This window comes from Electrona antarctica (assembly GCF_951216825.1).
Source record: "Electrona antarctica genome assembly, chromosome: 13".
NCBI lineage: Eukaryota > Metazoa > Chordata > Actinopteri > Myctophiformes > Myctophidae > Electrona > Electrona antarctica.
In genome coordinates, this window is record NC_136794.1 from 15065575 (window position 1) to 15084517 (window position 18943).

Genomic DNA, 18943 nt, shown 5'->3' on the forward strand with positions numbered 1-18943 from the left:
TAAATGACAAGCCAAGTCCAATTTGTACAGCACATTAATAAGGCCAGGGAATCTTTTATTTTTATGTTGATAGCCGAGCCAAGAAGCCAGCCAGTCATTCAGCAAGTCAATCTACTTAAAACCAGGTCAAACCACTGCCAGGCTGCTTGCCCTGGTATGGCCCTGTGTGTGTGTGTGTGTGTGTTTGTGTGTGTGTGTGTGTGTATGTGTGTGTGTGCGTGGGTGCGTGTGCACACAATAGTTTTCCTATACTTTTGAGGGTCCCACACAAATAGACATTGTGAGGCAAATGGTCCTGGTACTCACCAGAGAAATGGTTGGGTTAGGGTTAGGATTACACATTTAGAGGTTGGGTTTTGGGGTCAGGGCTGGATTTATGCCATTCTGTTCTTAGTTGTTGTGCGCCTGTGTCACTCTCCGAAATGAGCTAATTCACAACGCGATCACAGAGCGATAAGTAAGTATAAATTCAGGCTTTGGGTTTGGGTTAAAAAAGGTCGAAATGGCGTATTGATGCTGAGAAGTATAGAAATTCCAAACGCGTGCGTGCGTGCGTGCGTGCGTGCGTGCGTGCGTGCGTGCGTGCGTGCGTGTACATGCATGTCAGGAGAGTCTGAACGCCCGGAGATGACAGGTTGAAGCATCAGGGCTGGTAGAGCAGAAGCAGCAGTTTGATTTGATCTGATGTGATCTGATCTAATGTGATGAGGTCTGGAGAGAGAGAGAGAGAGAGAGAGAGAGAGAGAGAGAGAGAGAGAGAGAGAGAGAGAGAGAGAGAGAGAGAGAGAGAGAGAGAGAGAGAGAGAGAGATAGAGGAGGGGGTTTATGTAACAAGTGTCCTCACAGGACACCTAGGGGAAGGCTGCAAGGAGCCAGGAAGGAGGGAAGCTTTCCCACAGAAACCTCGTATCTCCATGATTGAAGTTGTTGGTAGATTATGGCCCTGCTGAGTCATAGTGTCACACAACAGTATAGTGACAAATAGCTGATCTACAACACGTCACATGTTCTAATCATTTAGAACGTGTTTTTGGACATAAAAGGTTTCAACCCGACTTCGGCGGCATGAGGACTGAGGAGGGGACCTACATTTAGGCTACCTTCTGTTCACCACACACACACACACACACACACACACACACACACACACACACACACACACACACACACACACACACACACACACACACACACACACACAAATGCACGCGCGCACCAAAACACTAATCAATGGCCAAACCATTGATAATCCCACCACGCAAAGCAAACTGGGTGTTGAGGGAGTTAATGACATCTGGCTTTATATCAGGATTATGGAATTCCTGCCCGTTGGGCTAACAGGTTTATAGGGCGAGCATACATGCACGCACACATGCACGCACACATACACGCACATAAACATGCACACACGCACACACGCACACACACACACACACACACACACACACACACACACACGAACACGAACACACGCACACACGCATACACGCAGACATACACATGCATGCATACACAAGCCTTTAAGAAGCTTTGTTCGTAATGTGCTTTTCAGACTCCACTAGAAAGCTACCGGTCAGAGAGAGAGAGAGAGAGAGAGAGAGAGAGAGAGAGAGAAGAAGCCCTCGTTAACATGCACAACATGTGTCTGCTGACATCACAGTCGACTTGTGCATGATTTGTCTGAGAGGAAAGAAAGAGAGAGAGAGCTGAGAGAGGACAGTGAGAGAAGGCGAAGACGTTGAAGATTCTTTAGTGTATAATTCACCTCTGAGTGAGATTTGAGGAGCAGTGGCGTGTGTTTGTGTGTGTGTGTGTGCGTGCAATGCATTATGTTTCCATCAAGTATAGGCAGTGAGGCGCCTGCCCCTTCACCTAGACTAGAGGATGGCAGAGAGAGAGAGAGAGAGAGTATTTGTTGGGTTGTGAGGACATAGGGTGGTTGTATGGATGGATGGATGGATAGATGGATGGATGGAGAGATGAATGGAGGGATAGAGACGGGGTCAGGCCAGCGCACACTGGCACAAAGCCAGGCGGCTAAAACCCTGGCAGCTCATTAGCCTGTGTTACTGACCTGATAGACCACAAGCCACACGCACACGCACACACACACACACACACACACACACACACACACACACACACACACACACACACACACACACACACACACACACACACACACACACACACACACACACACACACACACACACACAGTCACACACACACACAAAGTGAGAGAGCTCCCTCGCTAAATCCAGCTCAGTTCTGCCATTGGCCTGCGGGGGCATCACAGACACACAACAGACTAATACCATTGCCTCAAATGAGATCAATGCGGAGGGCACCGAGTTTAATGGCTTGAAAGCATCCTGTTGATGACACCATGACAGGGCAGCACTCTGTGTGCATGCGTGTGTGTGTGTGTGTGTGTGTGTGTGTGTGTGTGTGTGTGTGTGTGTGTGTGTGTGTGTGTGTGTGTGTGTGTGTGTGTGTGTGTGTGTGTGTGTGTGTGTGTGTGTGTGTGTGTGTGTGTGTGTGTGTTTTTCAGTGAGTATCCATGTAGGCCACATCTGCGCTCCACACATATGCGACATTGTTCAATCCAAATTAAAATGGCTCTCTTTCCATCTTATAAAGGAAAGGCCTTTTAAAGCATCTGTTTTCAGGACTCCTCCATCTGCCAGGTCCTTAAACACAGTCTTTAGAGCGCCTCTTCTGTCATCGCCACACTTTAAACACCCATTTAACTTCCTATGAGCGCGTTTCATCTGACCGTCATCCCGACATTTATCTCTTCCCTCTGTCTCTTCTCATTTTGCCATTTTCTTTCATTACCTCTCATTCTCTCTCTCTCTCTCTCTCTCTCTCTCTCTCTCACACACACTAAAAAGTGAAAAATCTATCCTCTTCTCTCATTTTGGTGCGCCCAAAATAGGTGACATGCAAGCTCACAACGTCGTGTATTGGCTATTTTCGTTTCATTGTACAACAACGTATAAATTGGGCTTCAGTTTACGACCCTGTTTTGCTGCCTTATGTTGTCTATCTGTCCTCTCTTTATGTCCGCCTTGCCAGCAGGTTTTTTGCTTTATACAGATGGAAGCGTTAAGAGCTTTTTAAACGTGAGAGTGTGTTTTTATAACGGGCCAGTGCTCCCTGGAGCGTCGTCACCTGCTAATGTTACGATAAAACCTTCACTGTGTGGCCCCCCAAAATGGCCGACCACGCAGATTTTCGATTTTATTGTCAATTTTTCTTCCTCTTCCACCTTCTTTCCTTTCCTGCTTTACCCCCCCCCCCCTCTCTGTCTATCTCACACTCACCTCTAATAGTTCTAGCACCTTTTAAGATAGGGCTATAACTCTATGATGTACGATTTTTGGTGTCTTTTTGCTACTTGATTGATTGATTTACTGTCATTTGTTATGTTGTCTATAATACTAACCTCTCTCTCTCTCTCTCTCTCTCTCTCTCTCTCCAGCTACATCTAACGGCACCATGGACGGCATCGACAACCAGGAAGGGGGCGTGTGCAAGACCAGATCCATGAGGATAACCATGAAAGTGGGCCAGAGTGAGTAGTAGAGTCATATCATATCAAGCCACGTTGAGAAGACAGTGTGACATCATGATCCTGTAGGGCAGGCTAACAGTCCACTGTCAGTGTCTGCATTGTAAAGCACCATGACAACGCAATGACACAGTCCCTCAAATCAAACCACATGTGTCACATGTTCAGGAGAGACCAAAGTGTCACTTTGCTACAAATTAAAACCAGCACTACCACTGACGAGATCTGAGCTGAAAATGTCCAATTGTGTTGTAGTTGTGTTAGGTGGGATGGGCGTGAGGAACAGGAACACACCCGTATAAGGTCATAGCAGGATGTGCGGTAGATAACAGCTCCATGGTCTCCATGACGTCTTGGGTGTCGTGCGAGTGGGTGGGTGGGTTGATGCATGGGTGGGCGGGGGACCAGATGTAATCTAGTGGAAATGTTGTGCACGCTCCCACGTGCACACACACGCACACACACACACAGAGCTGTCAAGTACGTATGGGCTGTCACAGGCCCCGGCCTCTCCTGTCTTTTAATTAATGACGATGCTAATTCCTAAATGTGCAGCATACGTCTAGAGCTGTAATATCTGTAGGTCAGTGTTCTCCTCAGAAACACACACAAACACACACACTGAAGGTCAGAGAATTAATCACAGCTGGCACGCTTCGACGGAGAGGAGAGTAGAGGCGAGGAGAGGGACTTACTCCACAGTAATGTGGGTCTAGCACTGATCACAGGGGGGTGATCCTTTGGGCCGAGACGTGTTTGAGTTGTTGTTGAGAATGGGAGCCGCGTCGGACCTGAAAGTCGTGGTGACAACACATGCTGGGAATTTGAGTTTGAAGGTCGGACATGCTGAGAAAAAGACGTCAGAAGCTGAATGGGAGCTAAAAGAAAGAAAAAAAAGTGAGCCTGGTGTTCTCAATAGGAGCTTCATGGGAGAATAGCAGTTCCAGATTTTGTTGAAAGAGACACAACACAGCCCAGAAGTAGTTCTGTGGGGTCGAGAATAGAAGCCGCTGCCAAAACAAGGGTTCTATAGTGTTCAGAAAAGCAGTGTAGCATTACCAAAACAGTAGGTCGAGAGCTGACAATAGAGGGATTTAGCTGCAGACAAGTGATTGTAATGTAATGTAATGGAATAGGTGCCATGCGATCCGCCGTGGAAGAGAATACCGATGGTACAAACAGTTGTTTGTGTGTGTGTGCCACAGCCCTGCCACAGCCCTGCCTGTGTCTGCAGCCCGATCTATCTCCCTGATGGATTTTGTTCTCTATAAAGGCCATGGGGTCCTCTGGGCTCGAGCTCTCTCCGCTCGCTGCTTTGCATGCTCTGCTGGTTTGTTGTCAGATTCCAGTCCGCTGCTCTCTGTTAGTGTTATGGCTTTTGACACGTTACACTGATCTAAGATGCAGCACAGAACCTTTGTGTTAGGACCTCTGTGTTTCTCTTTGGCCTTACAACCGAGATTGATCAGAGATCAATTGACCATTAGAATCATTTAAGCCTGGCACCATCAGACGATGGAAATAGCCGATCTACAAGCTCACAATGTGTCGCAATGCGACAGTACCCTGTTACTGAACAAACACTCTATACTATAGCAACGATTATTTATAGACCTATTCAAAAAAAGGAAATAAAAAAGAAAGTACACCCCCTTATATGCTTAGGCGTCTTTTGAGAATGTCGAACGACTTGCTAAAACTAGGGACGCTATAGAGTTTGATCTGATTGCATTGTTTTTTGTTCTCTGTGTTTGCTGCAGATCCTTCTGACCCCAGACCACCCAAAGACAACCCCACCAGACTGCCACACCCGCCCAAGCATGCAGACAACAAACCAAATAACGAAGTGCTGGAAAAGCCAGGTGAGAGAGCCATGAGATACGCTCATTCAATGAGGGATTTGTACAGATTTGTACAGGGATTTTTTGAAAACATGTTGCGTGTTGGTCCATGATTGTGGAGTCAGCTACAACCAGCTCTTCACTGAAAATAGCAGATCTACAAGCTCGCCCCCCGGAATAGGGATGCTAGGGTTCAATTGGTTAATGGATAAGGCGAGAGTGTATGTGCGTGCTGGGATGTGTGAAAATATGTGTGTGTGTGTGTGTGTGTTCAGAAAGAAAAAGGTCAGCAATCCATCAGGCTGGTAATTGAATGTTGCCCATGATGCCGATATCCATCGCTGCGGCTTCTCAGGGGCTGCTGCAGTCCTTCTCCCTGCGGTCGGGGGGGGGGGGGGGGGGGGCAATACAGCTATCAGCCCCCTGAAATTCAGCCCCCGGGCCCCCAGGTCAGAGTCAGAACCGCCCCCTCCCAACCAAATGCACTTGTACACTCTCAGACTTATGGGGGTCCTTGAAATGTAAAAGTTTGAGAAACTCTGTCGCAGAGGTGAAAAAAGGAGGGGGCTCTGGTACGGACCCCTGGGGGACTCCGGTCAACAAAGTATAGCTTTATTGTCCCCCACCCCCTCCAAAAAAACAGCTGAAATGGGACCAAACATTTACACCATGCTGTGAGTTTTGGGGGAAAGAGGAACGGGAACAGAGTGGAGAAGTGACCTATATAAACAACCTTCCATCCATCCGTCTGTCCGTGATTGGCTGCAGGACAGATGGGGGAGGTGACTTTGTTCCTGTGTTCCTTCCCAAATCCCAGCGACAGCCAGGCCATAAATCCACTGTGGCGCAGCGCTCTGCCTGCGTCAGCACCTTATCCTACTTTCCTCCCCTCCTCTCCCACTCTGTCCACTCCATCCATCCCTTCGTCCATCCGTCCCTCCCTTCTGCCCTCCATCCCTCCCTCCTTTCTTCCTGCCCTCCCTTCTTCCATCCGTCCATCCAGGGTTCAGTTTGTAAAAAAAGACAAATCACTTAACCACTTAACCACACCTACATTAACCACTTAAGCCTATACTGCATGATACAACAGTTAGCGGAAATAGCAATCCCCCAAATAGAGACAGGATTTAACGCTGTTAAACTTGCATTGTTGCTGAAAGTGTGTAAATGTGATATTATCAAACAAATATCAAACATATCAGACAGTCTGCATTTTCCAAACGGAAATGTATAATTAATTCAGTCTGATCAGAAGTAGGGATAAAACATATCCCCACCAGCCATCAAAATGCATGACCAAGGGGGGGATTAAAAGCAGAGGCTTGAAATCCCCCCACCCGCACATCCATCCATCCCTCCATCTTGGAGCAGAGCAGCATATGGGTGTCAAGAGGTTCTGAGGCAGCATAATCCCCTTGTAAAACAACGAGATGGTCCCTCTCTTTCGGGCTGCCTGCCATATCCCTTATCTAACACGTATACACACACACACACACACACACACACACACACACACACACACACACACACACACACACACACACACACACACACACACACACACACACACACACACACACACACACACACACACAGACACATATGCCAGCCATGCGCACAAACTATACGCACACACGCAAGCCCACTTCCATGGCATGAGCAGAACTTGTAGGGCCTCTGGGGGGGGACACAGCGCCAGACAGGGGGAGACAATAATCCTACTGCCCAGGGAACGGGCTCACGTCCTGGGGGAGAGGAGAACAGACCCGCCCTGGAGGTGCTGGAAAAACTCCCAGCTTCTGCAGAGAGCAACGCTTGGCTTACATAATTGATGTGTCACGATCATATCAAATATCTCTCTTTCGTTTTATTCTCCCTTTCTTCCTCTAGTGCCGTTTGTTTAGTTCCCTTTTTGTATGTCTCTTAAAACGTAATTTATTCTAGGTGCCGTTCGGCTGTACGGTATCTAAATGCAGCCTTTTGTATCTGCTATCAGGCTGCGGCGCGTCCTGCGTTCAAGGTCGTGGTTGTGACTCTCTGAATCTGAATGGCTCACGATCGAATGTGACCTTTCTTTTTTTTCTGAAAGCCTTCCAGAGGCAAGCTTCATTCTCTGAGCCATTGTGCTGTCTGCCTGTCTTCCATCATAACACCATGAAAAGACATTCACCCTAGAGACCCAGAGTACAGTCGCAGACAGTGGTCTGTGAAAGTAGCAATAGCACAATATAGAAATACTCTCTTACAAGCAATATTTTACTTGACCAAAAGTAAAAAAGTAACAATATATTTTTGAAATGTCTCAAGCATTTTTGAAAACAGCAGATCACAAGCTCATAACACGTCGTTGTGAGTGGGTCGTGAGTACAGTCATCAATAAAACGCTTTTGGAAAGGTGGATCGCATCTTCATAGATCTCCATTGGGATCCCGTTAGATCAGTTTACATCCCTTCACTCAATCACGTCTCTCTCTGACTTTCTGAGCAGACAGAAGAACTGCAGACTCACTCCCCACATTTACCACCACAGTCAAAACTGTCCTCTTCAGACTTCACCCCCTACCACTCCCCTCTTCCTTGTATCCCTTCTTGTCACCTTCTTGACAGGTGCTAGTTATAACATTTTACTGCCGATATACGTTAGAGATACAGTATCTGTTCACGTCTTTTTTGATATTGAGATTTGTTATTTTGACGGAATGATGCTATAGCTTTGATGTTTAGCAGAATCTAACTGTCTCCCTCTCCGTGTCTGTGTCTCCATCCAGACCAAGGCGCCAGAGAAGGCGACGGCTCCAGCACGGGCAACGGCAAGACGTCCTCGGTCATCGGCTCTGAGGTGGCGCTGTTCGCCGGCATCGCCTCGGGGAGCGTCATCTTCATCATCATCATCATCATGCTGGTCCTGCTGCTGCTCAAGTACCGCCGGCGGCACCGCAAGCACTCGCCTCAGCACGCCGCCGCGCTGTCGCTCAGCACGCTGGCCACGCCCAAGCGGGGAGGCGGGAACAACAACGGCTCGGAGCCGAGCGACATCATCATCCCGCTGCGGACTGCCGACAGCGTGTTCTGCCCGCACTACGAGAAGGTGAGCGGCGACTACGGCCACCCGGTGTACATCGTGCAGGAGATGCCGCCGCAGAGCCCCGCCAACATCTACTACAAGGTCTGATGGACAGCGTCGGCACGGACACGCGTGTTTGTGGACGGTCCCTGACAGAGTGACACTTAACGGCGTTCGAGGGGAGGGGGGGCGTTCTGGTGACGACCCCACCCCCAATGCCTGCCTGTCAGTCAACACCCCCCCAAACTCTCTCTCTATTTCTCTATCTCTCTCACGCTCACTTGCTCTCTGGTGCCCAACCCATCCTCGCCTCCACGTCCTACTCCTCCTCGTGCTCCCAACGTTTCCTCGTTGTCGTCTAGATTTTTGTTCTTTTCTTTGGCCTGTTCTAGAGAGAGAGAGAGAGAGAGGGAGCGACAGAGAGAGAGAGAGAGAGAGAGACATTAACGACCACAATGGATTCTGCTGCTGCTCTCCGGGGCCTCTGGGAGAGGTGAGGTGGGAGAAGGACCCTTAGTGGTGGTGCGTTTCCACGCACCACCGCCGCCAAGTGCTGCGGGACATCCCGGCACTGTTGCCGTGCTCCTGTCGTGGATGTCTGGCAGACAGACGGCCGTGCAGCATGTGTGTGAGTGTGGTTGTCTCTTTTGTTGTTTTTGGACAAGATGGACAGATGGATGTGGATGGGAGGGAATCCAGGAAATGAAGAGTGGGGAGAGGAAGAGACAAACCCTCACGTGCTCCGTTGAGTTTCGGGCTTCAGCTTAAAAAACAAAAAAAGACTACTGCTGGAAAACGAGAGTGAAAGAGACAACGAAAGAGAGATGAAAGGAGCATAATAGGCCAACTATGAAGTCACTTCACAAAATGGCCGCCTCCGCCATTTTACTCACTAGACAGACTGGAGTTCACCAGACAGAACCGTTCCTCTGTCGGACATCACACCCCCTCACTCACCTCTGTCACAAGCGCACACGCACACACACACACACACACACACACACACACACACACACACACACACACACACACACACACACACACACACACACACACACACACACACACACACACACACACACACACACACACCGTCATTGTGAACAATTTGGGTCTACTTGTGGCCAGCACCATCTCTCCCCATTCCACAGCTGCCATTTTACATGTTTAGTGAATCGAAAAACATTATTTCAGATGTTACTTGAAGGTTTGGAGATGAAAAAAAAAAAGAAAATAGAAAAAAGAATACACAGGTTCATTGTTTGTTTGGTTTGTATTTCAATCTTTTGTGTTGTGGTTTTGTTTTGGTCATATCTGGGTTTTCATTCCCTGGTTAATATTACACGTGCAGATGTTTTTCCTTTTACTTTCGTGAGGCGGTTCGTTTTCACTTCAAAGTCGTACCGCCGTGTGCCGCTCAGACACGGGCGAAACCCACACATCTCAGAGTATTTGTAGAGGAGCAGCGGATGGTGTACGTGAGATGAGAAAAAAGGGTGCGTTTTGGGGGTATTTTGTTTTTTACTTCATGAATTTTGCGCCCTCTTGTCTCCAGGGGGACAGGGTGCACGTTGTCGACCCACTGTGGACGCTGGGACCTCCCAGGTGGCTCCTGGGAAGGCTGGAGGGCCTTCGTATATACAATAGAGCAGCACTTTTAATCCCTTTTCTTGGTACCTCCAACCTCCAGGCCTGTCCACAGAGAGAGTTGGAAGAGAGAGAGAGAGAGAGAGAGAGAGAGAGAGAGAGAGAGAGTTTTAGGTAGAGACAGGAGAGCAGGTGAACCTGTCACTTCAGGAACGTTTTAGTGGTAGGGGCTAATGTGGGATTTTGACACAAATTTGTCCCTGGTATGAAAGCAAAAAAGGACGAAAGATAGAAAGCAAGGAAGGAAGGTGTTAGTGTTGGCTTTAGCGCCGATTCTGCTTCAAAGGAAGACCCCCCCCACACACACACACACACACACACGCACGCACACACATGCACAGATCTGGTCAGAGTTGGCGCTAATGGCACTACTAGTAGGTACTGAACACGCCCTGATTATACTTTGTTGTGTGCCAGTGTCAGGCGCCAAAAATAGCAGATATACAATTGTACATTTGCTATTTCCTTATGCTTAGATGCGCAACACCAGCGAGTATAAGTCAGGTGTAATGTTGACCCCTCCAGGGGTCCGGCGGAAGAACAAGGAGGCCCCAAGGGCCCAAAAGAGTTAGTGACCAGATGCTCTCCTCCTCCAGGATCAGAAGAAAATAAAGAAATAAAACAAAGCACAGGGACATTAATGACATCTCAAAACCTCCTTAGCATTTCCATTATTGTGACATTTTGACTTTTTTTTTTTCTTCTTTTTTCCTAAATCGAAAATAAAAGGACATTCAAAGCATAAAACAAAAAACAACGACAACGACAATGACAAAGCAGAATTTATTTATGATAGACACACAGCACAGTGTTGTCAGGAGGTGTATGTTTAATATATTATGGTATAATAAAGTGCACATTATGCAAGCTAGTTTTTGGATTATTTGATATCTGCTCACCCTGCATCCACTCCCATGTAATTAGGACATCCAAACACAACCACACTCGCACATGTGCACGCACGCACACACACACACATACACATGCGCGCACACACGCACACATGCACGTACTCAAGCATACACACAGCGTTAGGTCCTGGGAATGGGGGCAGAGGGAGTCAACAAATTTCAGAAATAGCTCCATACAAGCAGCAGTGTAGCTCTCTCTCTCTCTCTCTCTCTCACACACGCACGCACGCAAGCACGCACGCACGCACACACACACACACACACACATACTCTCTTAGTAGCATTTCCCAAAGGTCGATATTACCCCCTCCGCATCTCTCTCCTCACAAACTCTCCTTTCACTTCATGTCCAATATCTCATGTGTGTGTGTGTGTGTGTGTGTGTGTGTGTGTGTGTGTGTGTGTGTGTGTGTGTGTGTGTGTGTGTGTGTGTGTGTGTGTGTGTGTGTGTGTGTGTGTGTGTGCGCGCATCTCCCCTTGAGCAAGCCTACATAGCGGTAGACAGCTATGTTTGGTTTATTTCACATGCATTGTTGTTATTTTTGGCTTGAGAACGTTGTGAATCGATCGTAGGCCAAAGCCCCTGAACATGAATATATCAGCCCATGCATCTTCAATGTGTTGTCATCTGTTCATAACGAACATCAAATTTCACTGAAAAGCCAAGCCTTGTATGATCTGAGGTTTGTACCTCTAAGAGGTTACACAAATCTGCAAATATGCAATTATTTATTTTTTTAATCAATCCTGAGAAAAAAAAATACAACACCTATATGGAAAGTGTTCTTAACCACTGAAAGATTTATCGACACAACAAAAAAACAACACTAGCAAAGTGCGTCACACGAGCCTGCTGTTAATACTCTCTTATTTTATTTTATTATTTTGTTCTTTTTGTAGTATTATTTTTAACCTTTTTTTTCTTCCTTTTTTTCTGACTGTGTGCCGTAGTTCAAAAAAGGTAAACTGTGAAAAATGAAAACCATTTAAAGATGTGTCACATCGTACCTGGACAGGTATTTGAGAAATAAGACGTAAAGACATCGATATCAGAAGGATGTTTAGTTGCTGTGTGACTGCGGCAGAATATGACAATCTTATTAGTTTCTTTGAAATCTGATGTCCTTATCCCAGCCGACACTCACAGCTGGCCCCCTCGCGGTGTTGACTGTGGTTCGACCTAGTTCGAAGCGTCACAGCAATTTTGCGATGGCGCCGGCGCTCATGCCTAATTTATACTCCGTTGTACGACGGGGTCGCGTGCCAAAAATGTCAGATCTATAAGCTCACAACCCAGTGCATCCATGAACGACTCTGAGCTTATAGCTTATCTTATTTCTGGCTCGCAGCGCCATTGTACGACAGAGCATAAGGCTGGGTATAAGGCTGGGACAAGTATTTCAGGCTACTGTAAAATGCCTTGCTCGTATGGTCAGCCCTTTGGTCACTTGACTCAGTAATTTTGCACCGTAATTCTGTAGGTAAGAAAACTGTAAATACATTAATGTTTGTATTGTATATGGAATCCTGGGTTGTTACGATAGCCTTATTCACCTTTTTAGGAAAGCAAAGGAAAAACAAAAAACGACACAAAAAAACATACTGGAAGAAAAAACAATGGAACACACTTCAGTAAAAACAGAGCATACTACTTTTTTGGTAAATAGCTTGTGTAAATATTGACCAGAACCCAATAAAACATTTTTTTATAAACTCTTAAAGTAAGATGTTTTGTATAAAATTTGAATTTTTTGCTATGTATTTTAGCTAGCGCTCGATGGAAAAGCCCGTGTCCCTCACACTCCTTCCCCTTTTGCACTGTTTCCATGGTGATTTGGTTTTAAAAAAAAAGAAGAAAACAGAGAAACTTGCCAAACCGACTGCTGCATATTTGTGCCATAGGTGTGTACCATAAATATTTATTGAATTATTATTATTATTTTTGTTCTGTTTATGATTTGGTTTCTGTCCAGTTTGTAAGTAAACACAGTATTATGATTGCGTTGTTTGTTCATCTATTCCCCTGGTTTTTAAATTTAGTTTTCACATGGTTATACGCCCTCCCCCCTCCTCGTTGCAGTTCAAGATGGCCGCCGTAAGAAACTAAATGTTTCAAAAACACTTTCAAAAGAAACGGAAAAAGTGATGACACACATTCCACCCAGTCTGTTACGAACTGAAAATGTTTTTCAATAAAAAAGGTTTTTCCTATGGACGTGGTGTCTGGCTGTTTCGTTTTGTTGCTCCGCTCTCACTAAGACTATAGGTTGCCAACTACAGGACCCTTGTTTATGAAAAATAGCAGATCTACAAGCTATCAATGTGTCACACTTTGACACGTTGTTATTGTTGTAGATTGTATATTTTTGGTGAAGTGATTTGGTTTAGATGAAAAAAGTATTGAGGAGAAAAGCATTCATTTACACTGATGATAGTGCTATCAAACAAGTGTTTGAAGCTGAAAATATTTGATATACTGAATGTAGTATAGGGGTCCCTGCTTCATCTCTCTCTGCTAATTAAGGGGTCCTTGGCCTGAAAAAACATTAAAGAACCCTGGTCTAGAGGTTTAGTGGTTAACAACCTATACATTATATTAGTTGTTTGAACTTGTAAGATGTGTATCATTGATTGATTCCCCAAAACATAAGGAACAACGTGTGTCCCTGATTAGTGTAATATAGGGACACGTCTTTTAGTTTCCAAATAAGAGATGATTCCGTATATTTCAAGGGGTGGTTGTCAACCCTATAGTTTTGTTGCTCAGCTCTGCACAGCAATGTTGTCACATTTCATACTTTCTGGAAAGATGAAAAAGATAACCTATTGATTCGCCTTATAGACCTAATTATCTAAATCTAAAAAGCAACTAAAGTTGGCTAATACGCCATATGCATTAATACATTATAATTGCCCTATATACTGTAACTAAAATAAAAAAAAGAAACACCTTACATATTTTATATATTTTGGAAATAGTTTTCTTCTTTACTTAAGGGGGACAGCATCTGTCACAAGTTGATGAAGTAACTCATTTGTCCATGTGTGGTCCATCAATAAACAATCACTTAACATAAACAACAACAAAAAAACTGAAGTTTCAAACTTCCTATATGGTTAATATGAGCATCAGATATGTTTTTATTGACACATGCATTCCATATACGTTCCATATATCCATGGGCTGGACACACATGGACAATTGACATCATCAACTTGCGATGGGAGTTGTCCACCTTGAGATGATCGATTTCTAAATAAATTAGATATTTATGGCGTTTAATAATAATACTAATAATAATAATAATAAAATTACTTAAATAAAAGTAAGTAAGTAGCCTAAGTAAGTAATTAAGTAGGCTTAATTAATTGATTGTCAGATACTCCCATAGATTAGAGAGGGAGAGTTACGTGACGTCACTATAGCAAAGGCTACACGCGGGCTCTGTAAAATCTTCCTGGTTGCCCTCGCTCCCTCCCCCAAAACCGTCTGTAAACAGACAGAGAGAGGTCTCCATTACAGTTTTGGAAGTAAACACGAGTGAAATAAACATTAAACAACCCGTAAGGTAACATTCCAGTGACCGCGTGGAAGTTGGGAAGAGCTGTCAGAGTTGTCAGGGATTGAAAAACAGCTGAGTCACATCTGTGACTGTTGAAAGACTCGTCGTGACAAATATTTTCTTTGGTGAGTTAATTATTATTATTATTTGACTTGGTAAAACAACAACTAGTCTATTGTGTGCTCTGAAGTGAATAAGACGTAACTGCTTATTAAAGTTACCAATGATAGTTTAATTATTTTATAGGCCTACTATTTATTTGTTTGATGAAATGAAACTGAGGTTAATACACCGTGTCAGCCTTGATTAGCTACACCTGGCCTCTACAAGGCATGCTCCATGGATTCATCTACGCTATCATTATTGCAATCATTATGTCAATTACGGTAATTAGGGTAATAAAAAACGAAATGTAAAAATACTAGGGCTATAGCCTATTCATTCACAAAATGTAGAGTTTTATCAGTGTCAATATCAGAAGAAATTGAAAATACAAACGACAATTAAAGTTGAGTATTTTGTTGACGCCTCTAGTAACTTCGTAGTTGTAGTTCGGTCAACTATCCAATATAAAACGAACTTGACCTCAGCCTCTTTAACTGTCTGGCAATGAATATTCAGTGCCTGTACCTGACTGTTTTACTGTGTCTAGGCTGTGTATGTTGACAGGATAGGCTACAGCATGCCATTGCCATGAGCCTGCCCTTTTCAGGACCTTTGGTTACCTTTTCTGTGTACCACCGTCCAAAAGGAAAAGGTATAGATAGGCCCCGAAAGGGGCTAGCCTGGCCATGTATATATCGCATATATACTGTCTATGTTGGATTGTGGCTATTGCATATTGTTGAAGTTGTGAAAGTGTAAACTGTCAATTTCTTTCTTTCTTTCTTTCTTTCTTTCTTTCTTTCTTTCTTTCTTTCTTTCTTTCTTTCTTTCTTTCACCCATGTACACAGGTAGAAAAAGGTACTACGAATTTCCACTGATGCAAGCCTGGACTTTGCTGCAGCCTACTGTGCCTGCACTGGGGTTGGCTGATTCAAAACATCTGAAGAAGTGAGGCCTGGCAGACAGCAGCACGTGGGGAGCTTGCTTGACCAGAAGGCATCAGAGGTCGGCCTCTTTGATTTGGGACCTGAGACGCAGGCGTGGCTGCAAGACATTGAGCTGGACATCTGATGTCATGATACGCAAAAGAAGAAGAAGGTACAGGAGCCACGGCGGGCTCATCCGGGGATGAACTCAACTCAAGGTAGGAACATTTTGCATTTTTATAATTTTTTGCTGCTGCTGCTTGTGTTGTATGGTGTGTCAGACATCCCGTTAGTCAGACCGGTGTGGCCGGTTAAGACTCACCCGTGCTGCATGTGTATGTGATTCAAGCATTGCACTATTGCTGTCATTTTGGGACCCAATGACTGGGTGGCAATGAAAGATGTTCAGTGACATTTTTTACCGGATTGAATGCTGCTCCTGGGGACAGGATTTAAAATATAGTGTTGTGGCTGTCTGTCCTACTTCCATGATCCATAGGTGGCATTGTATTGCCAATGGTGTGTGCATTGGATAACAGTGTGATTATTGTGTGTATTTATATATCAACAGTTTCCCAAATATGTATTTATTTTTTCCGTTTGTGAAAAAGCAATACAATGCAATTATAATGGTTTGTGAAAAAGCAATACAATTATAATATCAAATAGGGTAAATAAAGACAATGTTGGACACTTTCTTATAGTTTGCATTTCACATAATTTAAATTATGGTCTAAATAGTTTAAATATCAAAGCTGCAGAAGCTTCTAATAAACGTCACACAAGTTTTGTATTGGAAGTGTACCATGGAGATATAGATGATGAGTAAGAGTCCCACTTTATTTGCATTCACCCAGGGGCGTATGAAGCAAAGATAATGTGGGCGGTCTGATAGTTTTTGGATTGAATCCAAGGAGGCAGAAACAAGAAACAGCTTGTCTAAAAAGTACAAAGACCTGGGGGTCCTCCAGAAACAGACCCATGTTTGAGTGATACAAATGGGGTAAATGTGGCTTTTCAAACGGGTTACTGTCATAGGTCTACATATAAAACCGGTTGCTGTACGTTCCCCAAGGGTACGAACATCAGTGATGTACAGACTGTGTTTGCGGTATTTTGTGAAAATGTAACACATGATGGTGTGCATTTAAAACAGGCTAGTTGTATTGTGTTATCCCATAATTAGAATCTTCTATATGTGATACATTTTATGATTATACTGTTGGACCAGTCATATCTTAACAGAGTGGACCATTATTCATTTGGAATTGGAGCCACGGACGGACCACCATTTGATGAGATTTAACCTCACAGATCCAAGACAGAATATTTTGTTGTTGTTGGATAAGATTTTGTCCACAATTCCATGCTGTATTGATGTTGGTACCATAGGAGAGATAACAGACAAACACTGGACAAAATAACAATTCTTATTATATAATTGTATAGACTTCTTGGAGATTAAGTAATGCAGAAAACCACTGTCTTAACACAGCATTGTTTGTCCATTCCATTGCCAAAGATATTTGTACTGAGGTGCCTACCCCGGGGCCTTAACCGAAAGTTAGCTCACGTATAAGCAATCATATCACGGGAGGATCACGGACCACCCGAGGCATGGATTTTGTAACCACGACCGTAGTCGGCCGTAAATAAAGCTTGTTTTGATTAGAATGGGAATCTGGGATTACAATCCGAGACAAAAGGGGTTTAAGATTTCGGCTATCCTTGAAGTCAACGAAGGGGAACATTTTTTGTCGACTAAGACGATCAAGAATAGAAATGACTAAAATGTGACTAAAACTAATAAGCATTTTTTTGTATAGTATAAGTTAAATTAAGTATAAATGTATAAGTATAACTTTCTGAGTAGAAAATAAATATTTGGCACAACTCATTATATATTTGCTCACTGTGTTGGATTTCTATGACTTAGGCATATCTAATTATTAATATTTATGTTTGTTTCATATAGATTTGATCCGGGGCGCGTGGTTTCACTGTCCTTATGCTATTGACACTGACATTGTGGTAACAGTGGTTTCATTCACATATCCCATGTCATCTTTGTTGTTCGCTGAAACCCTGTAAGGGTGGAGTTTGCGTCCGACGCATGCATTCTAATCTGTTTTATCCTGTTTTACAAGAGCATTTACATGAATAACACACACAATAACACACAGAGTGGAGTTAAAAAAGTATTCTGGAGTGAATAATATGTAGCTGACACTTCCAGCTGTCCAAAAATGAAGAAATACAACTTTTCTGGGCATGAAGAAGCAGCAACACCAATATTATACTATGTGCGTGTGCCTCTGGCCGCACTGGTAATCACTGTGCTGTAAATGTGTATTGACAGACAGTGCAAACATTGCCCCTGAGTGGAGACATGTTTTTATTGTGTAGGTGTCGGATCTTCAATATTCAATCAAATTATTTCAGAAAGTATGAAATGGATGACATGGATGACATGGATATAATATAATCCTATTTGTTATATTCAAAACGATTCTGGATTGTGGCCTTTAATCATAATCACTGATCCAAATTTAAAAGATTGGATTGAGCTCGCTCAACTCACACAGTCATTATGCTCAAGAGATCTTTTTTTTTGCACTACAGCACATTTGGCATTCTGTCAGCAGAATAAAATGGTGCATACAGCAATAATGATAATCAGTGAGATAGATTTCCTTAGCCAAATGATCAAATCCAAAGCAATAACGGAAGTAGCAGCACAATGCTGTCACGATTTATCCGTTTTATGCCTGGAGTTATGGAATTCATTATTATGATGATGTCTGAGATGTGGTATAAGCCGTCACATCCATGAAATACAGATGGAAAATACACACGAGGTACACACACGTAGAATAAAAACAATAATAAGGCAAAGGTCTATGTTTAACCTTTAAATGGGACCATATACAGTATACACACGCACGCACGCACGCAGGCACACACACACACACACACACACACACACACACACACACACACACACACACACACACACACACACACACACACACACACACACACACACACACACACACACACACACACACACACACAGAGACTTGTTAATTTGGCTTTGTGCAGTTTGCTCATTTGATATTATGTATTTTTCATCAAAGCCTGACATTGATTCACTTTAATTCAGTTATTATAACGTTATTATTTTAATGCACACACATGCATGCACACATGCACGTGCACAAACAGCTGTGAGGTTCTCGCTGACATATTAAACATACATATTAGTGCATATGATCACTGTGATATTTATAGATGTGTTGTGTACAGAGA

General features: G+C 44.0%; 1 protein-coding gene across 1 annotated transcript in view; it reads left to right on the forward strand.

Annotated features, from left to right (window-relative positions):
* efnb2a (ephrin-B2a) overlaps positions 1-13252 on the forward strand; it is a 25287-nt gene extending 12035 nt beyond the window's left edge. The window contains exons 3-5 of the mRNA XM_079518970.1: positions 3487-3579; positions 5337-5438; positions 8186-13252. Coding sequence (XP_079375096.1) covers positions 3487-3579; positions 5337-5438; positions 8186-8589 — 599 coding nt within the window. The 3' untranslated portion in view covers positions 8590-13252. The remainder of the gene's footprint in view (positions 1-3486; positions 3580-5336; positions 5439-8185) is intronic.
* Positions 13253-18943: the final 5691 nt, after the last annotated feature.